Source organism: Tiliqua scincoides, chromosome 2 (genome assembly GCF_035046505.1).
Source record: "Tiliqua scincoides isolate rTilSci1 chromosome 2, rTilSci1.hap2, whole genome shotgun sequence".
Classification (NCBI taxonomy): Eukaryota; Metazoa; Chordata; class Lepidosauria; order Squamata; family Scincidae; genus Tiliqua; species Tiliqua scincoides.
The window spans coordinates 164,488,966-164,515,240 of NC_089822.1; the positions used below are offsets into that span (position 1 = coordinate 164,488,966).

General features: G+C 43.9%; 1 protein-coding gene, 1 long non-coding RNA gene and 1 pseudogene across 2 annotated transcripts in view; 2 read left to right on the plus strand and 1 right to left on the minus strand.

Moving 5' to 3' along the window:
- STX8 (syntaxin 8) overlaps nt 1-26,275 on the plus strand; it is a 105,824-nt gene that overhangs the window by 57,166 nt on the left and 22,383 nt on the right. The window contains exon 7 of the mRNA XM_066615177.1: nt 12,654-12,755. Within this exon, the coding sequence (XP_066471274.1) occupies nt 12,654-12,755 (102 nt within the window). The remainder of the gene's footprint in view (nt 1-12,653; nt 12,756-26,275) is intronic.
- LOC136640220 (uncharacterized) lies at nt 699-23,061 on the minus strand. Its single transcript, XR_010793778.1, has 3 exons — nt 22,984-23,061; nt 21,009-21,102; nt 699-1,011 (listed from the first exon to the last, which is right to left on the minus strand). It is a non-coding gene; the product is annotated as an uncharacterized lncRNA (long non-coding RNA).
- Nucleotides 24,154-24,267, plus strand: LOC136642946 (5S ribosomal RNA; annotated as a pseudogene).

Here is a 26,275-nt window from a genome sequence, read left to right on the forward strand (position 1 = left end):
AGTAATGGGTTTTGGAAACAAGCTGCTCTAAAACTCTCCTGAACTATTCTCCTGGGAAATTATTCAATTAAATACAACTAAAATTAATGCTTGTGTGTTTTGTTTGAATAAAACAAAATAAGCAGCTGGAAAAGAAAATCCCTAGTGCACGTTAGAAAGTAAGGGCTCCAGTTAATATTCATGGATTCTGAGCTCAGTGTTGTTCCTCTCCCCTCCCCCCCCCCATTTTTATACAAGTAGTGATTCTAAATGGTGAATATTGCCATAGGTGGGGGGTATAGCATTATTCTCTTCCACTCTCCATGGAATTTTATGAATATGAATGACTAGTCGATGTATTTAGTACATGGGATGATGTAGCTTTGATGGTTCTTCTCTCTGTTCTAATACAGGATTTTCCAGTTCTTAAATCCATAGGATGGAGATAGGGAGTCTACGGACCCAATCCTATCCAACTTTCAGGTACCAATGCAGCCACAGGCCACTGTGACTGCCCCCCACTGCAGGATACTGCACACACCATACTGGCACGGCTGCATTACTGCTGGAAAGTTGGATAGGACTGGGCCATAAGACTCCAGAGTTGAGAACAGGGAGAAAAGGGCAGAAAGATGCATGTCATTAGCCCTCATTGAATTACTTTATTTTTGACAAAAAAGTTAAAATAATACATGAAAGCATTTTGCACCCTCAGAAAGTATTATATAAATGTTTTTATTGTTACATGAATCAAATGAATGCCATTTTCAAAACAGAGCAACTGTTTACTAAAACTGTGGTTCAAGTTGGTGTAGGGAGTTGCATCTGTCTTCTCCGGTTCTGGTGGTCGCATTTACACAACACCAAAACAAAAGCAAATGAAAGATCTGAAGTCTTGCTTTCACTCCAAGGTGTCTTGCTCTGAAATGTTTGGTACTAGCCATTCCCATGGCTTGTTCAAGAGAGGGGTACAGATGGCCTTCTCATTGCCTATAGCAGGGGTGTCCACAGTTTTTTGGCAAGAGGGCCACACTGTGTCGGGGGGTGGGGAAAAAAATTAATTACATTTAAAATTTGAATAAATTTACATAAGTTTACATAAATTAATATACTAGAGGTGGAACTTATATGAATGAATGAAGGTCTTGCAATAGCTCAAGGTCTATAAAAGGCCTTGCACAAAGCAAGGCTGGCCTTTTGTTCGCTGCCACTACTGCATCACAGACGTGAAACAACAAGCAGTGGAGGGAGCCCTCGTCCCACAGGTTACGCAAGAGGTCAAACAGTCACCCTCATGCTGAGTGCAGATGCGTCGGGCCAGTGTGGGCTCCAACAAACTTCCGGAGGGCCAGAGGCTCATTGGAGACTGGGGTCTCCCTGAGGGCTTCATTGGGAGTCCTCAAGGGCCGCGAGTGGCCCCAGGGCCAGGGTTTGGCCACTCCTGGTCTATAGGTAAGCAGTTGACAGTTACAGACCAACTTTCCATCTTCAAGTGTACATAAATGGTCAGAATTGCATGTTTGCAATGGATTTGATGTAACCGTATCATCTTTCCTCCAGCAGCCTGTCCAGCCCACATCCTGTTGCAATCCCAAGTTATAGCAGCACATGGGTATGCAGTAATCCAATGCTGGAAGTGAATGGTAGTATGGGAGGAAATGCCCCTGAGATTGCCACACTTACTAGCTATACAAAACGTATTTCTAGCCATTAGTGTGTTACCTTGTCAGGTTTGTCTGTACAAGGAGAGAATAAAGTCCTGGTCCAGGCTGGGCCTTTGGCTTGTGAAGAGTAACTTTTATGGGCATATATTTGTGTTATTATTTCATATTTATTTATTTTTAATGCACAAAACAACTTATCAGTTGAATCGATAAATACAAAACAAAGTATAAGAAAACCAAAGAGAGGCTGGCAACATCAGAGCCACATCACGGAGAGCAAATCAAATACTTGACTGAACAAATGCAAAAGTGATTTAAAGAAAATTTATGATGGAAGTTCTCCCAAAAAAAGCCCTCTGAGGCTGGACAGAACAATATGGGAGGAGGTGATCAAATTATCTTGGCCTTAAACTCTTTAGGGTTGTGGTGGAATAGGGAATGGGTGAACAGAAGGCAAAGCAGGTCCAATGCCTAGCAGTTAGCAACAACCCTTCCAACTTTTTTCCTAATTTGGTGATCTGGAGGGAAATTTCAGCAGTTCTCCACAGCCACTACCAAGATGGGGAGAAAGCTAGCTAGAGGCCACCTTGGAAATTTACCTCCCTTATCTGTGTTCCCAAAACCTGGTGCAAAAACCAAACAACAGAGAAGACTGAGCAGTCTGGGAAAGTGTGGCAACCCAGAAGGAACTGAGAGTGAGCAGGTAGTAAAAAGGAGTTTGATTAAAATGCCGTCTGATTAACCCTTCAGTCTACTGGTTTTAAGCAGTTGATTGTGGGCCCAATTCTATTCAACTTTCCAGTGCCGATGCATCCTTGCCAACAGGGTGTTCACCGCATCCTGCTACAGTGCGGGGGGGGGGGGGGTAGTCACAGACGCCTTCTGAACGTAAGAGGATGTTTGTTCCCTTGCCTATGGGCTGCATAGCAGCTGCACCAGTGCTGGAAAGTTGGATAGGTTTGGACCCTAAGGTAACTAAACATTGATTAAAACTTATTTTTTGTTGAAAAGAAATATAATTATATTTATAGTAGTGATGGAAATAAAATGCTGAATAAAAAAGGCAAGTCAAAGAAATGGGGGGGGGGGGGGAGAAATGCATATGATAAAACCACAAGACGCATAAGAGAAAGCAGGACTATCCCAAAACAGGTTTGGCAAAGTTGGCACAGAGCTTAGGATCCTAGTTGAAAACAAAAGAAAATCCCTGAATGCAAGTTAACTGAATGTTACCTATCCTTGGATCCTTATGTTGCCTGGGATAAAAGGATAAAAGGAAAAAGTGTGTTCCTACACTCCTTCAAGAAGTGTGTGAGTTCTTTCATTGATGCACAGACATGGTGCCTCAATGAATGAACCAAAAGAATGACCAAGAGCAGTTCTGTGCATGCCCTTTGAAAACCCAGTTTTGCTGATCTAGTTAGGGCATGCCTTCCCACCCTATTACCTTTCCAAGTGGGCTTGACTTGATTAAAAAAAAAAAAGACAAGGTTTATTAGAGGACTGATTTTTAGAACGTTGAGGCATTGCAGAAGCATGTAGGTTTTTTTTAAATAAAAAAGGTGTAGGTATAGAAATGTGCAGAATATTGGGCAAACTCAAGGATTTTTATCACAACATACTTAAAGGTAATGTCCTTAACCTTAAATTGTGCCCCGAACCAAACCAGCAGTCAATGACATTGGAACAACAGTGGAGTGACGTACTCCATATAGCTGGCTGTGGTAGCTTTGTAGTAGAACTAGTTGACACTTCTGAGTAGTTTTCAAGGGCAGCCTCACATAAAGCGTATTGCAGCGATTTAGTCTTAATGTAACCAGGGCTTGTGTCATCATGACCAGGTCTGAATCCAGGAATAGGTTTACCAGCCAAATCGTGACAAAGACCCTGTTGCTCTATCTTGGTGCAACAACTCTGTGTGTTGTGTCAAATTGTGGTCTCCACGCTGTTCAGAGTTCCCCGCAAGCCTACCCAATCACAATAGATCCGGGTATTTATAGTTTGCTATAAATTGTGTTACCAATATGGTGCATTTTATATTTATTCCTTAATTTGAAAGATCTGTGATCTTTGAGCAGGAAGCAGTCTTTCTCTTGGTCTCCTTTTCTTAAAGGAGTTGGATTCTCTGCATTATGCTGATCTGTACCCAATCTTTATTAAACAGATGTGTACTTCATTTTAATTCTTCCTTTCCTGGAAGCTGCAGCAAGGGCTGGTCCCCTGGTGCAGTGGCATTGCTAGGGTTTGTGTCACCCAGTGCTGGTGGCCAGCACGTCACCCCCATAATGGAACTCCTTCCATGCAGCAGACAGGGCGGTGCCTTGGGCAGTGGGCATGGTGATGTACCATTGCCCTGCCCCACTGGTTTTTTGGCTATAACCTTTGATAGACTAGACATATTTCAGTATGGTTTATTTCAGTGCATTCTTCATGAAATTACACATCAAATGATGTATAACATGATGGTATTATTCGAAAGTACTGATTAAAATTTTTTTAGCCAGTAGTGGGGCCCAGCCCCTGATGTGCACATCACCTGGTGCAGCCCATACACCCCCTAGCAACGTCACTGCCCTGGTGTCTTCTAGAGACAAATATTTATTAATTTCCCCATACCAGAATAATTCCCTTGGTAACACTTTCAGGTTGAGGAGAATCTTCATGTAAGGTTATGTGTGCACATATATATGAGGTATATATGAACACTTACATATTTGAAGCAGGGGAAATACTCAGATCCTGAAGTAGTAAGACTTGGGAAGTGTGACTGCAGATCAACAAGAAGGCAAAGGCACAAGAATCAGTCACCGATGAGGTGTTGGTTAACAGTACAAAAGGGTATTCTAGATTTGTTGTTTTATTTATTGGGATTGATGTTCTGTTGGTTTTGTTTTGTTGTTGTGAGCTACCTTGGATTGTCCTATTGAGTTAAGAAAGATGAGGTGGAAATGTGTTAAAATTTACTGCTTCTGTCCTTTTTAGAAACCCAAACTGGCTTGCCTGAAGTGCTCTCTTTTGTCATGATCTGCTGCATCATATGGAGACTCCTTAGCAATTTTTTGAGACTTTAAGAACTGTCCAGTGGTAGCTTAATTGGGGAACTAAGAAAAGCCTTGGCTCTTGATTGTTTTACTTTCCTCCTCTTCAAGCTCTCAGATTCCAGATGGTTCAAAATACCCAAGTCCTCTCCTTACTTATACGTACATTTGCTGTAATCTTTTTATCACTGGCATGATGCACAATGTTTGCTTTCTTCTAGTGAGTATAGTGTTCTGTTTTGATGTGTTTAGCCTGGCATTTAGAATGATTCACTACCTTGGCATCTTGCTCTAGGGTGGTCCCTTGAAGTGGGGCAATGGCTATGTAGTTGGATTGCTTCCAGACTCAGTTTGTCTCATTGTAATGTTCTTGGTACAATATAAAATGTTCTGGCCTTCAACTTTTGAGATGTTTTTCTTAAGCCTAGTTCCAGTATATTTAGAGATGCCATATTCCATGACTCATTTGATGGTGTATGTTACAGGTATTCATTACTTGGTTGATGGATCTACACTGGGAGAATCTAGACTTCTACACTGTATGACTCCAGAATAAACATAAGAGATGTAAGCTTGTAATCTAATGTATGCTTACTGGGAGGAAACTCCATTGAACTAAATGGGACTTCTGAGTAATCAGGTTTAAGATTGCATTGCTAGGCTGCAATCTTATACCCACTTCTCTGGGAGTCCCACTGAACTCAGTGGAACTTATTTCTGAGTAGACATGCCTAGGATTGAGCTGCCAGTCTGCTAGTGAATAACTAGCTTTTCAAATTTCCAGATTCCATCTGACCAATGCCATCCTTTGATGTATGATCTCAATCAGGTGTGGTAATCCTCTCACGCATCAGGAGCTGAATGTTTTTGGCACCCATTGGATTCATCTGTGCACTCCACAGTGCCCAGGAATGCAGATTCAGAGTGCCCTTTCTTCACCACAAAATGTCCCAAATCAACTGCTGATAGTGACATACACTCATGTGGTCTTGTGCCTTTCACATATACCTCTCCTGGTCACCCAACTTTTCCCTCCCAATGTTTGTCTGTCATTCTATATGTGTCATTCTCTTGTCCTCCCCATTTGTTATTGCTGTTGTGTATCCTTCCTATACTTATGTGCACACCTGTCTTTTTTGCCTGCCTGCCTGCCTGCCACTTTTCTTATGCTCAAGGCAGTGAAAATATAGCTAATGGAGCACCAGTTGGCCATTGCTGCCGCAATGACCTTTCTGCTCACAGCAGTTTGGCATTGTGTGTAGCCAAGGTCTTTGGTTGTGTCCTCTGACCAGATGGAAAACCTGCCTTTGGATTTGAGAGGCTAGTTCTCATAAGGACATCAGATAGGCAGGAACTCCATCATTGAGGGAGGAATGAGGATACAACCAGGAAAGCTTGGGAGCAATTATTTTGGGGCACAATAACTCACTAGAGTAACCTTAAAGCTATGGCAAAACTTTGTTGATACAGATAATGCCTACAGCTTATAGGGTGGTAGCTGCCAGCAATTATAGACTAACCCCTATATCTTTCTGATCTCATTTCTAGAGACTCTCATTTCTAGAGACTTGTCTGAGGCAGACAGAACCTTTGATATGAGAGCAAATCCTCAATACAAAACAATTACCTTATGTAAAAATGGAAACGTCATGGAGAGTTGCATTTCTAGTTGCATTTTTTAAATGTACAGTGGGCTCTCCTTATCCGTGGATTTGAGCATCCGCAGATGCCAAGCTTGCTGCTGGAGGGCCTCAGAAGGTCTCCCAGCCACAACTGGAAAGTACTTCCGGTTTGCACTGGCCACTTCTGATTGCATCCAGAGGTGTTCTGAGGATGCCGGGAAGCCTCCTGCAACCTCCAGAGGGCTGGGTTAAACCCCCCACAGGTAAGTTGCGGCACTGCGTGGGGTCCCCTACAGATTCATTTATTGGTGGCATTTGGTATCTCTGGGGGGTATCTGCGTTATGCATCTCCCATGAATATCAAGGGCCCAATGTATTTTTTTTTAATGGAGGGTTACTCAATAATGTGATTCCCCAGATGCAGGCTAAAGTGATACAGTTGTAGAGCAGGTTTACCACCATTTACTGTTTGTGAGATGGGTCTTGAGTCACGTTCATTCCTGATCTTAGGGCACTGCCTGAGGTCTACATGAAGCAGCAACCTGGTTGAAGGTAGGCAGATCTGGATCTGTTAAGAGCCAAGATAGAAGACTGCCAAGGAATCCTATATGGTGCCCCCTTTAGGTCCACAGAAGAAAGGCAGAATATAAATGAAATTGCGGGGGGGGGGGGTGGCAGCAATATTACCTGTGTTTATCCCTTCAGCTTTGTCAGTCTGCAGCAAAGAGGTGATTCCATAATCCTGATTTTCATTAATTTGGGACAAAATCTTTTGTAAAAAATGCTGCTGAACGCTCTGAAATTAGGCAGAAGACTAGACAGAGCTTCCAGTCGATAGGGGGAAGAATCCTTAATGCCAAAATAGATGTGTTAGTGACCATAAATAAAGTTCTTGCTGCTGTTAGTGTTCCACGCACACACAAACCCATAAACTCGCAGATCAAATAAGTTTGCCCATTTCACCTACACAGTGGGGCATTGAATGGGCAAAGAGACTATGAGGAAAGGCTCTGGTTTACAAAACATCAGCCCTTGGATTCTGGAACTCTTTGCCTGTGTTGTTTCGTGGTTGTTTCTCCATTCAAGAGGGCTAGAACCTCTTTTTCTGTTTAAAGCAGTTAGCCTCAGGATTTTGTGCACTGTTCTGTGTGCATAGAATTTAGAAAAATTAAGCTCTGCTGTAGGTAAGCAACCTTTGTTTACTCATCCTGTACTGGAAAATTTGAATGTAGGGGAGTTCTATCAGATGTTTGTAAAGAAAATGAACAAAACTAAAAATCTCTGATGAAAACTCTCAAATAAAAACTCCAAGAGGAGGCAGGTGTTTAATCAATAGAGAGAGAAAAACAATTCTAATGAATTCCTTTTTTCTCTATGCTTTTTTTTTTTTTTTTTTTTGGGTAAATGCAGTTTACTTGGTTTTCTTTTACTTACATGGCAGGAATAGTGAGGCTTAAGTCACTTGTCAAATCCAAACAAGGTTTTTACTTAAAAATCAATTCGTGTGTGGGGGGGGGGGGTGGGGGGTTGCGTGGCAAATGGCCTGCTTTCCATCTGAACGCTGGACGAATTCCACCACTCCTGGGACTCTGTGTGTGGTTCAAAAGTATAACAGCCCTCAAGTCTCTGGAGAGAGGGCACACCTGAGTAGCACACAGGCAGAAACTCTGATTCAGGATAGGGTGTAACAAAAAGTAAACCAAATAAATCCTCTTCCTCCTCCAGTAGGGGAGGAGAGAAGGAGCACTTGACTTCCTGCAGAACAAAAATGTTGTTTTCTTAAGCTGAACCGTTCTCTGTTCCCCTTCTTGCTCATTGCCCGTCTGCCTTGAGTTTCACAGAGTTCTCTTTCCCTCTCTGCCTGTCACCCCCCACCTCTGAATTCTTTCCTGGTGAATTCATTTATAAAGAAGAGTGATGGAAGGGAAGGCTTGTTTATTTTTCTTTAATTCCTAACATTTTGTAATATCCTAGATTTCTGATTGGTGCCTCACACAGAGTGCATATTTTAGGCTCATAAAGATTAGGGACTTCCAGACTTGGTCTACCTGGAAACCTCAGTGGCTTCTTGCCATGAATGAGAGGTTTCCACTGAAGCAGTGCAAAAGAAAAACTGCCCACCAACATCTTCCTGTTTGCAGTGTGTGTAGCGGCTCACCCTGGCCTTGAACACTCCATACTGAGGCCTGTAAATTTCCTAGGAGGAAATTTATGAAGTTCTCCAAGAGGAGGCAGGTTGAATCGAGGAGAACAGGACCATGAGGCTTTTCACAAGTAGAAAACCATGATGTTTTGACCACACTTGGCATTTACATAGTACACTGACTTCCTGAGGTATGGATGCCCAAGTTACAGATGACTTCATCAGTGCTTTCATGCAGGTGTGGTCTGCTCATTGTGGTGTTTTTGCATAGGCATGATAGCACTGGGCCCCTAAGAGATCTCTAGAACAGAACCAGTATATATGCTGGGGACTTGCTGTACAAATCCAGGCATTCAATGCACTTCACGTACATTATCTCAGCAATCCTTACAGCGCCTCCAGACAATAGGCCAATTTGATTAAATCCCTAATATGGATGGTGGAGCTGAGGCCTCAGCCTACCCTGTGAATTTGCTGATAAGGTGAGATTTGAACTGAGGACGTGCAGCTTCAGGCCCACTTAGCTACTGGGCTAGATGAGTCCCAGTAATACAGCTAGCTTTCAGAGCAAAGATGGTGACTATTTACGTGCAGATGAAATTGCTGTGAATTCTTAGATCAGTAACAGTCTTCGTTCTAATAGGGTGTAAGTTTGAGATGTTGTCTGAAGCATTTCAGCAAAGTGTTTGGAATCCTATCGGCACTCTAGGAAGAACTAGTTTTCTGTGGTGGCTACATGTCCAACAGACAGCAATCACAATTGTAAGATGTGCAGCAGTCATTAATAACCAGATGCAAGTATACTCCAGGTTCACACACACAATTTCCATGTGAACCCTGAAGCCTTTCCATATAGGGCATTGGGTGTCACTATCATATGTATAAACCACTCCTACATAAGTGGTGACTGGCAAAGACCATTTAAGGCAGCAGAGTGATATGAACTAAGCTATCAATTTTTGCTGCCATTCCAACTAAGCTGATATTTTCACTTTGACTCAGTAGCTACCTTCCTATAGGTGAATGCTGCTTTTCGTCATTATTGTAATTGAAAGAAACAAAATTCAAAAGCCCGGATTGAGGGCAGATATGACTATCTGGGGAAGTTGTATAGCGGGAGTATGTAAAGAAACTGGTTTTCAATCCAGAAGTGGTTTCCGATTGTTATTTTCAAACTTTTCTAAAGTTTGGGGAGCCCTGCAGTGGTGTTGGTGGGGCTCCCTGCAACCCCCAGAGGCCAGTACAGGTGGAGGTAAGTGGAGGAAAAAACCATTAAGACTGAAAAATCCATGGATAATTAGATTATACCTGTAATCGCTTGCATGACTATCTCTCTACAACAGTAAGAAAAGCAGTTTTTAAAAACTGCTTTTAAAGAGATGCATTTTTCCCCTTCAGCACATTCCTTCTCATTTTCAGTGGCCATTCTTGTTGAGTCAAACCCATGTATAAAAAATCAGTGTATAACAAGGCTGGGATGGGAGTGATCCCAAGATAAAAGCATAGCTATGAAAAACCAGCCACTGCCCATGCATGGCCATTATTCCATTACTCTCACTACTGGTTGCCTGAGAGAACTTAATACCGCAAAGGAGGGAGGAGTTAAGTATAAATAATGTCATAACTTAAGAACAGAACATAAGAACATAAGAACAGCCCCACTGGATCAGGCCATAGGCCCATCTAGTCTGGCTTCCTGTATCTCACAGCGGCCCACCAAATGCCCCAGGGAGCACACCAGATAACAAGAGACCTCATCCTGGTGCCCTCCCTTGCATCTGGCATTCTGACATAACTTACAACTTACACATGGCTGTTGGCCTTATCCCTATCAATGAGCAGATCTGTGGAAAAGGGGTTGAATTTACTAAGCCATTGATCAATAGCGGAGAGAGAGACTTGTAACCAGAAGACAACATGTTGAAACCTTACTCAGATTTTGGCAGTCTGCCCTTTGCTAATTTCTAGTACTTAATTTCACTCTTTTTTCATTTTGAATTCACTGCATGTGCTGTGATGAAAACCAATCATCAAGTTAGAAACTGTTTTATACTCCATCACCCCAATGGTTCATGTAGCCCTAAATAGGTGGCAGTGACTTGTGAGAATCTTCAGGAGATACCTTAAGATGTTAATTTAGATCCTGTTAATTAGAGACATGGGGTCTCATATGAACTGAAACAATTTAAGGGATCTGCTAATGCGAACATTTTGAGAGTCAAAGCATCATGTCTGGAGAGACAAGGATCTTAACTGAATGCGTTACAGCCTTGAGAAGTCTACAGAACTTCTTTAAAGTTCTGTAGAACAGTGTCCTGTACTTGGGTTGCCTGCCTCTTGTCTCCATTTGCAGGTATAGCATAAAGATGCTGCAGTGACTGCAAGATTTAAGCAATTTCTGCCCAGTGTTACATATATGAAACAGGGACCAAATGTGTACACCTGTGGTCTGGGCAGAAATGGGTTAAGGGCACCAGTTCCTAATTGAGCCCATTTAACAGGACCCCGTTGTGGAGTCAGGAGATTACTGAAGAATGGGTTATATTTATTTTGCGGCTAAGTCACTAGTGCAATGGTTTCCAAACTTTCTGGGGTCACAGCGCTCCCTCAGCCTCCTCTTCTTAGCTCAGCCAGGCTCCACCATCTTGGATCTCACAAGATTCAAGATGGCAGTGCCCAAGAGAACACGTAGAAGGGGCTATGGGCGACATCTTGCAGTGCCCATGTGAGTACACCATGACACCCTAAGCCATCGCAGCACACACTTTGGGAACCCCTCTTCCAGTGGATGAACTTAAAAAGCAGTTGATCTCTATTCTGAATAAAGTGCAGTTTTTTTAAACAATACTGTCCCATTTGTGGATAATTAAGCAATTAAGGGCGCAATCCTAACCCCTTATGTCAGTGTTTTCCAGCACTGATATAAGGGCAATGCAGCTCTGAGGTAAGGGAACAAACATTCCCTTACTTTGAGGAGGCCTCCGTGAGTGACACCCAACTGCAAGATGCAGCACATGTCCCATTGGCACCGCTATGCCAGTTCTGGAAAGCACTGACATAAGGGGTTAGGATTGCACCCTAAGTTAAGAACATAAGAACAGCCCCACTGGATCAGGCCATAGGCCCATCTAGTCCAGCTTCCTGTATCTCACAGCGGCCCACCAAATGCCCCAGGGAGCACACCAGATAACAAGAGACCTTATCCTGGTGCCCTCCCTTGCATCTGGCATTCTGACATAACCCATTTCTAAAATCAGGAGGTTGTGCATACACATCATGGCTTGTACCCCGTAATGGATTTTTCCTCCAGAAACTTGTCCAATCCCCTTTTAAAGGCATCTAGGCTAGACGCCAGCACCACATCCTGTGGCAAGGAGTTCCACAGACCGACCACACGCTGAGTAAAGAAATATTTTCTTTTGTCTGTCCTAACCTGCCCAACACTCAATTTTAGTGGATGTCCCCTGGTTCTGGTATTATGTGAGAGTGTAAAGAGCATCTCCCTATCCACTCTGTCCATCCCCTGCAAGTTGATGAATTCAGTTATAGGCCTGGCCACTGTAACGCCCGGGGCCAGGTCCACAGCATGCTGCACCCCCCCCCCCCCGTCCTGTAACTACCTGGTTTTATGGAACCTTGCTCAACCTTCCCCTTGGTGCTCCAAAAGCCACCTGAGATTTCTGGAGTCCTATCCAAAGAAAAACCAGAAGTACTGTTAAAGGTCCTCCAGAAGCCTCAGACAGCTTTTAGAGCACCAAATTCCTGCCACCCAGGAAGACCAGGAACCTAACACACCAAACGGCAATAAGAGACTTAGCTTAGTGGGCAAAGCTTCAAAGCATGCTTATCCACACTCAAAAAAGCCTTCCTGTCCACCCAGAGCCTCTTTCTGGTGTTTGTCCTGTTGCATCTTGCCTCCCAACCCAGAAGTAACTGGCGATGTCATCAACAGCTATTTCGGTGGTACTTCAAACAGGTGGACCATGTGAAGTGGTACAGTGGAAGACAAACATTGAGAAACACTGGCTTAGTGCTTTTTTGTGGCTTCTACGTGGCAGCTATCTTAAAATAGTCTATTCTAGCTTGTTAGGATGAGTGAGTTCAAGAGCACTTGGTGAACTGAAAAGGTGCCATAAAATAACATCTGTTTGGAAGCAGTTAAGGGAAGATTGGATATTAATATCTAACCATGTGTTCTCTTCTTTAGAAATCATTGATGATGTCGCCAATTTGTTAGAAAATACTGATGACAAACTACGCAACCAAACCAGGCGAGTGAAGATGGTGGACAAAAAGTCAACTTCCTGTGGTAAGAGTTTACTTGACTTAATATTCTGTTCTAAGGCTTGGCTTGAAGCAGTCTGATGTGTTTCTAATGAGCAATACTGTCGTTCAGTTAATTTCACTATCCCTAGTAATTATTCACATTACTGCAATTAGATTAAGCACATTATTAAATACTGTTTTTGGAAGAGTGGGGAAAGTGGGCAGACGCGTGTGGCCTCTGGGAACCAAGTGCCTCTGGGAACTAAGTGCCAGGTAAGGCACAAGAGTTTAGCATCTGGGCGAGGAGAAGGCAAGGAGACCTCTGAGTTTTGGAGAAGGAGAGGAGGAGGAGCAGGAGGAGGAGGTAAGTGTACTCATTCTAACGCTTTGTCTTTCTAACTCCCTGTCTTCTAACCTTAATCTTACCTTTAAAGCAACCTTAAATCAAAATTGAAAGTTAGCACCTAAGGGAGGTACATAGGGCTACTTGTGAGCAGGAGCAGAGTCCTACTCGTGAGTAAGAGCAGAGTCCTACTCGTGAGTAAGAGCCCAAGGGTCAGGCATTTAAATCAAAGTTGAAAGTTAGCTGCACCTAAGGTAGCACTTAATCGAAGGAAGGGAGGAGGATAAAGTGGAAAGCAGGTTTTTTCTACTTGTTTAAATTAAACCTATACTTAACCCAGGTTAAACCTAATCTAAGTTAGAACATAACCTAAACAGGTCAGTAAATTGGGACACAGGATCTAGAGAGCAATAAATAATTAAACAAACCCAAATAAAAACTAGCTTGAGGTTACAAAAACAGTCCAGCCTAAGAGAACAGAACTAGGAGGGGAAGGACCTAGGAAGGGCCAATTCCCAACCCATTAAGAGCCCCATTAGGCTAATCCAAGCAGTCCATTCAGGAGCCTGCAGAGTAGGTCACGCCCATCAGCAGCCGTTTGCCTTCCTGAGCTTTTGTAAACTCACCTGGGAAGGCCAGCCCCCTTTCAATCAGGAAGGAAGGAGGGGGGAGGAGCCAGCCAGGAGTATAAAGCTAGGCGGGCCATCGCGTGAGGCTCTCTGCAGACGCGTGTGGCCTCTGGGAACCCAGTGCCTCTGGGAACTAAGTGCCAGGTAAGGCACAAGAGTTTAGCATCTGGGCGAGTTCAGCAGCAGGGCGAGGAGGCCAGGGCCCCAGACACTGCCCTTCCTCTTCCCTTGAGAAGAGGGCTGCTATCCAGTGTACGGTTTTTAAAAGGACCCCTAAATAAAACAACAACAACAACAACAAAAAAGCTATGCAGTCAGACAGCCAGCAGCAGGGTGGGGGCTATCCAGTGTTCTGCATCGAGTGCCACATGTATGATTATATGCCTCTGGGGCATAAGTCATGGGTGTGTCCTCGGTGCAAGGAGCTCCAGGCTCTCAGGGAACACGTCCGCTCCCTTGAAGCCTTGGTGGCCGACCTGGAGAAGCGCAGGCAGCCAGAGGAGGACCGTGGGGAGACTTCCGGGGACGATCAGGCTTCGTCCCAACCTCAGGCGTGCAGCTCCTCGGCTGCCCGGGTGGGAAGTCTCGGGACTGGAGGACGTCATCCTGGAGAGGAGGGAAACAATCCCCTAGGGGGGATCCCTTCTCCAGGGGATGGGCCCGTATCCGAGCGCACTCGGGATACTCCTCGGCGGGAGGGGGGTCGGGGGCTTCTTGTAGTGGGGGATTCGATTATTAGAAACATAGAGAGGGGGGTTTGCGACGGATGTGAGGACCGCATGGTGACTTGCCTGCCTGGTGCGAAGGTTGCGGACATCACTTCTCGTCTAGACAGGCTGGTAGACAGTGCTGGGGGAGAGGTAGCGGCTGTGGTGCATGTCGGCACCAACGACGTGGGCAAGTGTAGCTGGGAGGTCCTGGAGGCCAAATTTAGGCTTTTAGGCAGGAAGCTGAAAGCCAGGACCTCAAAGGTAGCGTTCTCTGAAGTGCTACCTGTTCCACGCGCAGGGCCAGCTAGGCAGGCGGAGATCAGGGGTCTCAATGCGTGGATGAGACGGTGGTGTAGGGAGGAGGGGTTTAGATTCGTTAGGCACTGGGGAACGTTTTGGGACAAGCGGGGCCTGTACAAGAGGGACGGGCTCCATTTGAACCAGAATGGAACCAGACTGCTGGCGCATAACATTAAAAAGGTGGCAGAGCAGCTTTTAAACTGATCCCTGGGGGAAGGCCGACAGGAGCCAAGGGGCATCCGGTTCGGGACTCCTCATCCCTATGGGATGAGGATGGGGAGGTTAGAGAACAACAAGACAAAGGCAGGGTAGGAGAAGAAATTGGGAAAGGTAGGGTGATGGGATGTGATAGACGGTTTGGCACAATGAGAGGATGCGGGGACAAAGGAGCGAATAAGCAGCCCATCCTGGGGCATTCCGTGTATAAATGCTTTTATGCGAATGCCCGAAGTCTACGAGCAAAGGTGGGAGAACTGGAATGTCTGGTGACAAGGGAAAATATTGACATAGTGGGCATAACGGAAACCTGGTGGAATGCGGAGAATCAGTGGGATACCGCAATCCCGGGCTATAAACTCTACAGGAGGGACAGGCAGGGGCGTGTTGGAGGTGGGGTGGCCCTTTATGTTAAGGAAGGGATAGAATCCAGCAAAGTAGAGATTGAAGGTGGGTCCGACTCCACCGTAGAATCTCTGTGGGTTAAATTACCAGGCTTGTGCAGCAATGTAATACTGGGGGCGTGCTATCGTCCTCCAGACCAGAAATCGGATGGGGACCTTGAAATGAGGAAACAGATCAGGGAGGTGACAAGGAAGGACAGGGTTGTAATCATGGGGGACTTCAATTATCCTCATATTGACTGGGTCAATTTGTGTTCTGGTCACGATAAGGAAACCGGATTTCTTGACGTGCTAAATGACTGTGGCTTAGATCAGCTAGTCAAGGAGCCCACCAGAGGACAGGTGACTCTGGATTTAATTTTGTGCGGTACGCAGGACCTGGTTAGAGATGTAAACGTTACTGAGCCATTGGGGAACAGTGATCATGCTGCGATCCGTTTTGACGTGCACGTTGGGGGAAGAATACCAGGCAAATCTCTAACAAAAACCCTTGACTTCTGACGGGCGGACTTCCCTCAAATGAGGAGGCTGGTTAGAAGGAGGTTGAAAGGGAGGGTAAAAAGAGTCCAATCTCTCCAGAGTGCATGGAGGCTGCTTAAAACAACAGTAATAGAGGCCCAGCAGAGGTGTATACCGCAAAGAAAGAAGGGTTCCACTAAATCCAGGAGAGTGCCCGCATGGCTAACCAGCCAAGTTAGAGAGGCTGTGAAGGGCAAGGAAGCTTCCTTCCGTAAATGGAAGTCTTGCCCTAATGAAGAGAATAAAAAGGAACATAAACTGTGGCAAAAGAAATGTAAGAAGGTGATAGGGGAGGCCAAGCGAGACTATGAGGAACGCATGGCCAGCAACATTAAGGGGAATAATAAAAGCTTCTTCAAATATGTTAGAAGCAGGAAACCCGCCAGAGAAGCGGTTGGCCCTCTGGATGGTGAGGGAGGGAAAGGGGAGATAAAAGGAGACTTAGAGATGGCAGAGAAATTAAATGAGTTCTTTGCATCTGTCTTCACGGCAGAAGACCTCGGGCAGATACCGCTGCCCGAACGGCCCCTCCTGACCGAGGAGTTAAGTCAGATAGAGGTTAAAAGAGAAGATGTTTCAGACCTCATTGATAAATTAAAGATCAATAAGTCACCGGGCCCTGATGGCATACACCCAAGGGTTATTAAGGAATTGAAGAATGAAGTTGCAGATCTCTTGACTAAGGTATGCAACTTGTCCCTCAAAACAGCCACGGTACCAGAAGATTGGAGGATAGCAAATGTCACGCCTATTTTTAAAAAGGGAAAGAGGGGGGACCCGGGAAACTATAGGCCGGTCAGCCTAACATCCATACCGGGTAAGATGGTGGAATGCCTCATCAAAGATAGGATCTCAAAACACATAGACGAACAGGCCTTGCTGAGGGAGAGTCAGCATGGCTTCTGTAAGGGTAAGTCTTGCCTCACAAACCTTATAGAATTATTTGAAAAGGTCAACAGGCATGTGGATGCGGGAGAACCCGTGGACATTATATATCTGGACTTTCAGAAGGCGTTTGACACGGTCCCTCACCAAAGGCTACTGAAAAAACTCCACAGTCAGGGAATTAGAGGACAGGTCCTCTCGTGGATTGAGAACTGGTTGGAGGCCAGGAAGCAGAGAGTGGGTGTCAATGGGCAATTTTCACAATGGAGAGAGGTGAAAAGCGGTGTGCCCCAAGGATCTGTCCTGGGACCGGTGCTTTTCAACCTCTTCATAAATGACCTGGAGACAGGGTTGAGCAGTGAAGTGGCTAAGTTTGCAGACGACACCAAACTTTTCCGAGTGGTAAAGACCAGAAGTGATTGTGAGGAGCTCCAGAAGGATCTCTCCAGACTGGCAGAATGGGCAGCAAAATGGCAGATGCGCTTCAATGTCAGTAAGTGTAAAGTCATGCACATTGGGGCAAAAAATCAAAACTTCACATATAGGCTGATGGGTTCTGAGCTGTCTGTGACAGATCAGGAGAGAGATCTTGGGGTGGTGGTGGACAGGTCGATGAAAGTGTCGACCCAATGTGCGGCGGCAGTGAAGAAGGCCAATTCTATGCTTGGGATCATTAGGAAGGGTATTGAGAACAAAACGGCTAATATTATAATGCCGTTGTACAAATCGATGGTAAGGCCACACCTGGAGTATTGTGTCCAGTTCTGGTCGCCGCATCTCAAAAAAGACATAGTGGAAATGGAAAAGGTGCAAAAGAGAGCGACTAAGCTGATTACGGGGCTGGGGCACCTTCCTTATGAGGAAAGGCTACGGCGTTTGGGCCTCTTCAGCCTAGAAAAGAGACGCTTGAGGGGGGACATGATTGAGACATACAAAATTATGCAGGGGATGGACAGAGTGGATAGGGAGATGCTCTTTACACTCTCACATAATACCAGAACCAGGGGACATCCACTAAAATTGAGTGTTGGGCGGGTTAGGACAGACAAAAGAAAATATTTCTTTACTCAGCGCGTGGTCGGTCTGTGGAACTCCTTGCCACAGGATGTGGTGCTGGCGTCTAGCCTAGACGCCTTTAAAAGGGGATTGGACAAGTTTCTGGAGGAAAAATCCATTATGGGGTACAAGCCATGATGTGTATGCGCAACCTCCTGATTTTAGGAATGGGTTAAGTCAGAATGCCAGATGCAAGGGAGCGCACCAGGATGAGGTCTCTTGTTATCAGGTGTGCTCCCTGGGCATTTGGTGGGCCGCTGTGAGATACAGGAAGCTGGACTAGATGGGCCTATGGCCTGATCCAGTGGGGCTGTTCTTATGTTCTTATGTGGGGAGGGAGAAAGAAAGTCAATATGATGAAATTAAAGTATCTTCCTATGCAGTGGCAGAGTTCTTCTGAAGCAGTTGTTTCATTCAGGAAAACCTGCTTTCTTACTCATGTGTTCTAAAAAACAGAGTTCTCTTTCTGTGGGGACCATGTATCTCCCAACTTGTGTTTCTGCTGTTGGGCTTTCATTGCTGACAAATCATATCCTGCCAGTTAGGCATCTAAATATATGATTCAAAACCTTATTTTTTTCTTGACCAGTGATGATGTGTGGAGAATGTTTAGTGCCATTGCTTTTTCATATAATATGCCAACTAGATGAAAAATTGTATGATGAAACTATGTTAAGTTTGTGGAGTAGTATTTCACCAAATCTGAATTCAAAATGACTTTTTATTAGTATTATTAACAGTACCTTTATACTGCTTTTCAACGAAAGTTCACAAAGCAGTTTACAGAGAAAATCAAATATCTAATGACCCTAAAGGGCTCACAATCTAAAAAGTTGCAAAGAACACCAGCAGGCAGCCATCGGAAAAGACACTGCTGGGGTGAGGAGGTCCAGTTACTCTCCCACTGCTAAATAAAAGAAGAGCACCCACTTGAAAAAGTGCCTCTTACCAGTTAGCAGATACTATTTTTCAGATAAAAAGTTTTGATCTTCATTGTTTGGATTTGTGTTTCCAACATGTATCTACAGACTTTATCACATAAACTACTATAGTATTTCCTTGTTTTATGAGCTTGACTTGTTCTCTAAAAACTGCTCGTAAGACAAAAAGTTGTAAAGTGAAAGTGTTTTCTCCATAGAATTCCTTGTAATAATTTCGTATTGGTTCCTGAGCCCAAAAATTCACCCCTAAAATCCCAAACAGAGTACAGAACAATAGCAAATTATGAAAACAATACAATCCCTTCAACTATTTATGCAATTACCTTAAAGTACGTTTGTTCAACAATGTCACTACTAGTTAATACCAACCAAGCAGTTGAAACCTTGGTCGTCTGTGAAGGTCTGGTGTCTGGTACTGATTTTCAATGAGCACAACATGCAGTTCTCACATGCTATGATGGAAGCATGCTGTAAACTCATGTTGGCGCTCAAGAAGATATAAGAAGTGCACTTCTTGTATCCTCTTGAGCACCAGCGTGAATTCCCAATGTGCTTCCCTCTAGCATGTGAGAACTTCATATTGTACTGTTGAGTGCATGTAAAGCACTCAACAGTGCTTTAGTAGGGGGAGAGTAACTGGCCCACCTCACCCCAGCACTGTCTGTCCTAGTGGCTGTCTGCTGGTATTCATTTGCATCTTTTTAGATTGTGAGCCCTTTTGGGACAGGGAGCCATTTAGTTATTTGATTTTTCTCTGTAAACTGCTTTGTGAACTTTTAGTTGAAAAGCAGTATATAAATACTGTTTATTATTATTATTATTATTATTATTATTATTATTATTATTATTAATTGATGATGATGATGATGATAATTATAAAGCACTTTAAAGCTGAAATCTGATGTCAAAATTATGTGTGGATACAGGCGTTCTCTCTTATCCGCGGGGGTTCCATTCTGGAATCCCCTGTGGATAGCTGAAACCGTGGATATAAGCAAATGTTGTTGTTGTTGTTGTTGTTGTAACCTTTATTGGCATATACATATGCATCAAAACAATATACAAATAAAATTCAAAATTTATATAAGATCAGAAGATGGCTCCACGATCCATAAATGCATGTTACACACAGGAAAAATCCAATAGTCAATAGTGCCCCCATTAGCTGATCTCATACAGGGCTAAGCTTCCAGTCTCATTTCCCATGTACTTATGACTATGGCAACAAAACAAGAGATGTTGATAAGAGTTTCTCTCTTCTCTACTGATAAAAGTGCTTGTAGCACATCTGCCTCTGCCCATCCCCGGAAGCGCGCTAGGATGGGCATAAGATGTTTCTGACGCTGGGTCTTATGCAAGGGACAGAACAAAAGGATATGTTCAACGGACTCCACATGGTTCAGATCACAAGGACAGAGCCTTGTTGAAAGAGGCATCCCTTTAAACCAGCCCCATAGAACGGCTGAAGGAAGGGCATTACATCTTGCCAACATGAAGGCTCTTCTTAACTGCGGATTATACAGCTGGGATAAATAAGATGGCATCCTGCCTAACTGGACGGGTACACGAAAGTGCAATGGGGAGCAGGAGGTGTTAGCCAAACTCATTAGCTCTTGACATTCAATGTCCATGATTCTCTCCCTGACAACTCTATATGCTGCTGTTTGACACAACATACCCAGACACTCCATATGGAGACCAGTTGATTTTAACTTGGTGTGTAAAATGGTGATCCCACAAGGCAGGACCGAGTCTGATACCAATTGGAACATCAGACTGTCATTGACCGCATTGAAAAGGATACCAAACCAAAACTTTGCAAATTCCATTCTGGAATCCCCTGTGGATAGCTGAAACCGTGGATATAAGCAAATGCCTGTCCTGGCGGCCAATCTCCCCTGTAAGGCAAGGTGAGCTCTTCCAGGGCTTCCCTGGGCCTTCCATTGCCTTATAAGGCATTAAAAATGTGACTTCCGGTTTTTCCACAAAATGAAGTTGTGATTTTTAGTTTCAGAGCTCAGTCTGAGCTCAGCAGAGGCCGGGAATGGATGTCCTCAGCCTCTGCTGAGCTCAGAGGCCCCTTGGTGGTGAGGGAAGGAGGGCTCCCTCACCTCTGTAGGGGGTGCATGCAAGCGTACATGCTCTGGGGGTCGAAATCCACGGATTTCAAGGATGCGAAATCCACGGATATGGGGGACCTCCCCGTAGTGAATTTTCAGGTGTAAATTTTTATGCATCCTGTTATGGTGAAATCTCATGAAGCAACTGCTCATATAATGAGAGATTACTGTACCTTTTTCTGCTGTAGGTGCAGATTTCAAAGGTGGATTTTAAAGCTGAAAGGAAAGTGAAGGGTGGAGATGGGATAATAAATTGAGCTCCCAAGCCTACATTTTGAGAGAGAAATGACATCTTTACTGTGGGAGAAAAGCTTTAGAAGCATATACCATGTGGTAACATTATTAGCTGATTTAACCCCTCCCCTGTAACTAGCATAATAATTCTGTGCAAATAAATGTACTACTATAGTGAAAGAAGTGATGGGCCAACCTTGTGTCAAAATCTCCCCTTTTTTTCTGTTCCACAAGGTGGCATTGCAGCTCAGTAGCCTTTAAAAAAATCACTACTGAGAAGATGAACACGTCTCTTCATTTTTATTTTTGATGGAGCCTCCTGAGGAGAACAAAAATTGTGGCTTTAACTTTTATCACCTTAATCAATATGTGCTTCACCATACTAACATGTCACAGGAATGTTTACTTTTAAGGTACTTTCCAAACCTGGCCTGGCCTTTTTAAGGCCGTAGCAGATTTATTTAATCCATAAAACATTCTCTATGAGTCACCCTAGAAAGTGGTGGTCTGCATAAGCTCTTGACTCCATCATGTCAGTACAGTCCTAATCCTATTTTTTACTAGGAAGTTAATTGTCTTGATAAATGAAAGTTTGCAAACATTGTTCATCTGGTGTAGACTGTGTATGTTCTGATCTGCAGATCTCCTTCCATTTTAAATTTAGTGCAGTGGAGAGCTTAGTCTAGTGCAGCGGCCTCCAAACCGTGGCCCATGATGTGTCCGATTGCGTCCGGGTGCAGCATGGTGGTGCCAGAGCCTTGCAGTTCCAGCACAAAGCGACCCCTTTTTGTGCTGTGACTTTGCAGAGCTTCACACTGGGCAGCCACTTCCACTGCCAGTCTCCCCAAGAGGCTCTGCACTCTGATTTCCTGGCAAAAGTGGCTGCCCGGTGCGAAGCTCTGCAAAGTCACAATGCAAAAATGCATCACTTTGGACAGGAACGATAAGGCTCTGGAACCACTGCACCGTGCTAGGATATAATCATCAGGTACACCGGATCTGGCCCACAGGCCCCTGGTCTTGAGTAACATGAAGTCAGCCTTTACTGTGGCCCATTTTTGCCAGGAGATTATGCCTCTGTTCTGTCCAAAAACTGTCGGACAATTGCCTTGGCTCCAAACCAAAAGAGGATTTTCCTGAAATTTTTCCCTGTTTTATGAGCTGCTCAGTTCTTCCTCTTCCACCTGTATTACTTTTTCATATTCCCGGTGTCTAGCTGTCTGGTTATTCAGGTATAGTTTTCCATTGTGTTGTAGTTATTTCTTCTTGTAGTGTTGGCACATCTTAGTCCATTGAGGCATTCTTGACAATGTTATGTGGCACTTCACAGGTGGATAGTAAACCAGCTGACAAGTTGTACACTGAGAGACTGGGTTCGGAGAAGCCTGCACAATTATAGCAGTTTTCTTCCAGGAAAATAAAATGTAATGGGTTTTAATTACGTCAGCAGAAATGAAATTAGGGCAGAGAGGATTTAACAGTATCTGTAACTGAGATGTCATCTACTCCAGTCTCCTGTACTGTAGGAACCAATATATCTGAGGTGGCTAAAAGGTACACAAATTCTCAAAGTTTTGTAATTATTTGCTGGGTACAAACTGAGAGTCTACTGGATTAAAATATGAGTAAATATAGATAAGAATTTAAATGCGTCTTAAATATTACAGCTCTCTAACATCTGAAGTTTATCATATGTGGCTCTTACATTAAGCAAGTTTGGCCACCTCAGCAATATATCATCCCCTCATGCCTGTAAAATCTGTTTGTACTTCTGAGGTCTGCATGTCCTGTGGTATATTAATAATTTTCATAGCTGAGATAATTGTGCTCAATGTGCTATGATTCATGGCACGCCGATGGAACATCATTCTTCTGTAAGGCTTTTAAAGACATAACAAATACAAATTAGCTCACCTCCACCCCATCATTTTCTGTTGTCTTTCCTCTTCTGATTCTTCTTTCCAGGTGGAATAAGGGGGAAGTTACTTGACTTGCCAAGGTCACCCAAAGAGCCTGTGGCCAGAACTATCATTAAACCCATATCTCTGGAATTCTCGCCCCATGCTTTAATCACTGAACAGCCTCTTCGCTGGTTGGCACAAATCCATGGTGAAAGCATTCAGAGAGAAACAGTCTTGACAGAAAAATCCTTGCTACCCCCAAAGGGCCTCCCCACAAACAAAACTAAGGTCTGAGCTTAGCTAAGATTTTTGTCTCATCTTGCTTCCAGCAGCAGAGATCTGAAATTCTGAGTAATTGATAGATCCAGAATTGGGCTGTACTGGTAGGGAATTTGGAATCTGTTAGTTCAGGGTATAGGTTTTGTCGTTTTATTAAGATCTAAGGAAGATTTGGCGCACCCAGTGAGAGAAGATTTAATATGGTTCTTTACGTAAATACATGGGTAAGGTGGAACCCAGTGTGCCTATACAGGCTGGGGCAGCAAGAGAGCCAGCAACACCTAGTTAATTACATTTGCATATGCAGCTGTTCAAACAGAGCTTCACCAGTGCTTGCCCTAGCGGGGAGGGGTTTTGGAGCAGCTGTTGCCAGCCTCTACAGTCTGGCTATGCCATTGGAGGGCTGTAGTGAGTCCCCACGATGCCTCCCAACCATCTATCATTTTAAGGGCCAAGTAATTAGTTATATTTGAATACAAAGATGGGAAAACCTGGCATTTTGTGCCATATCCAGAGGTAACTGCTTACAGTTTGGTTTCCAAGGTTACATATCACAGAATTAAATCACTGCTTGATATTTCTGGAAACAGTGCTGAAATGTGATAATTGGAATTTGATGCCCGCCTTTTATTTTCTAGTGTGGTGATGGTGGTTTTATGTGGTCTTAGGTGGGTATTCCAACTTTTCTTCTTTAAAAAAACAAAATGCAGTTCAGCCTTGTGTCATGATTTGCAGAGATTGTAACTTAAAATTTCCTGGAACTCGTGGGAGATGGGAGAGCTATAAACCTCTTGCCCTCTCTATCTAATTATGAAACATGCATGGACTCTTCTGAGACAAAGTCCCATTCCTTTCCTTTGTTAGAAAGATGGGGATTTCAAACTTGCATGCTAGGCAGCACAAAGACTGCTGTTACCCTGCACATGCCCGATCTCGTCTGATCTCGGAAGCTAAGCAGGGTCGGGCCTGGTTATTACTTGGATGGGAGACCGCCTGGAAATACCAGGTGCTGTAGGCTTATACCATAGTCTTTCGAGACTGAAGGTTGCCAACCATTGTTCTGTAAGGAAGAAGCACAGATGAATAAGCACAACTGATGAACATAGAGCATACTCCATGTTCAGTATAAGAACTTCCCCATCCTATGGAATGAAGGAGCAGCAGTCGAAACATCTAGGCTGGAGTGAAGACTGTTGCTATCCTGTCCAGAGAAGAGACAACAGCTGCAGGTTGCTCTTGCATCTGCAGCCCAATGCAGGGAAAATGGCTCTTGTGTTATCTGCTGCCAGTCTGTTCTGGGGGCTGTTTAAATCAAACCTGTTGCAGACTAAGAACAGCAGCAACTAGAAGACATGATGACGTTCTGTATTACCTGTATGAAGGGTCTCGGTCTGAAAGTGGTAAAGAAATAATTCAGAAGAATAAGCCCTAAACTGACAGGATGGAGATTCCAGAGTTCCATAGCAGCATCTCATCTCTAAAAGTGAAGATGCTCAAGGTGATCCTTTAGCATCTCTTGAAAGTATAAAGTGAGAACATTTCTCTCAGGCTTTTCTGGATGGTGTTTAGCTTCTGAGTTTGCTCTTGCTTCACTGTTCTGGTGTGTCTTATTATTTTATTTTGCTTAATTCTTGTTTTTAAAGTTGTAAAATACGCTGTTTACCTCCTTCAGTCTCTCTGAGAATGCAGAAGGCTATAGATCTTTTAAAATACCCTATACCTGAAAGATGGCTATCCAGTTATAAGTCTGCACTGAGATGGTGATGATTTCTGGTGTATACAATCAAGCGCTTAGAAAAATGGGAAGGATGTTCAAATCTAATAGCCAGAATGGTGACACATTTTCTTCAAAGCTGCCTCCTTGTGATTCAGGTTCATGTAAATTTGAAGTTCTCTGATTCCAGAGAAGGTGTGAGATCCCTCCTCAGGTGTTTCCTTCTCTTTGCACTGTTCAAGTCCTGTGCCCTGTCTTTAGTATTCTGCAGCATCACACCTTTGAAACAAACCACCATCAACTGGCTTCAGAGTATTTTTTATACATGCAGCAACTCCTCTGCACCAGCATGTTGCACTTTCACTTTGAATAGGAGCTATAATGTTAAAATGTTGTTAATCTTTCTTGCATGTTCATGTTTTAAACTTTTTCTGCAAGAAAGAGGACTGCAATTACTTCCTCCGCCACCTACGTTTACTTTAAAAATGTGCAATCATTTTGTGCTAAGCTTTTATAAAATTTAACTTATTTTCCCTACACCCTAGGAAATTTCTGCTTTTAAAGTGCAGAAATTTTTCCCTCCGGTTTTCCCTCCCTCTGTGCAATACCTTATTGTCTTGTCACAAGTAAAACTGAAAGGTCCATTTGGCTCATTCTGCTCATGATGTTCAACCAGAGGCCATTGTGATGGAGCAGCAAAAGCATTCCCTCATATCAGACAGAGATGGATGTGAACTGGGCCCTCCTCATGAGCACCTGACTGCACACCAGCCTGGACTGTGCAATTTCAGCCTCTCATGGAAGCTACAGAAGAATCCTACCAGTTGGGCCTCTGAATATTTGGTCACTTGTGCAGAGACGTTCGCACTGCAGGGGCTTTCTTTGTGGTGAAAGGGGGGGCTCATGTAGCTCCTCTCCTCACCATGCTGTTTCATCACACCTCTCAAGTGTGTGTGTGTGATCTGGGACTCTTGTCTTGGCCATTGTTCTTGACCTTTTTTCAAAGGAATAGAAAGTCATGGAGGAGGGAGGAAGCATTTGGAACTGTGGCTTCCTCTTAAATAAATAAAAAAAATATTCTTCTTAGCAGATAATGTACCATTTTTCTCCAGGTAACAAGACCTGGCATCCAGCGCAGTTTACAGCACATGAAACATACGCAGAAAATCATGACTCTTTAAAACCACAGTAGCCATAAAATAAAAAGCCTAAAAACCAGCAGCAGAAAAATGACAATGAATTAAAAACATCAGATGACAAAAACTCTAGCAGACCCCTCCCAATGTCCCCACCTCCCAAAGTCACCAAAAAC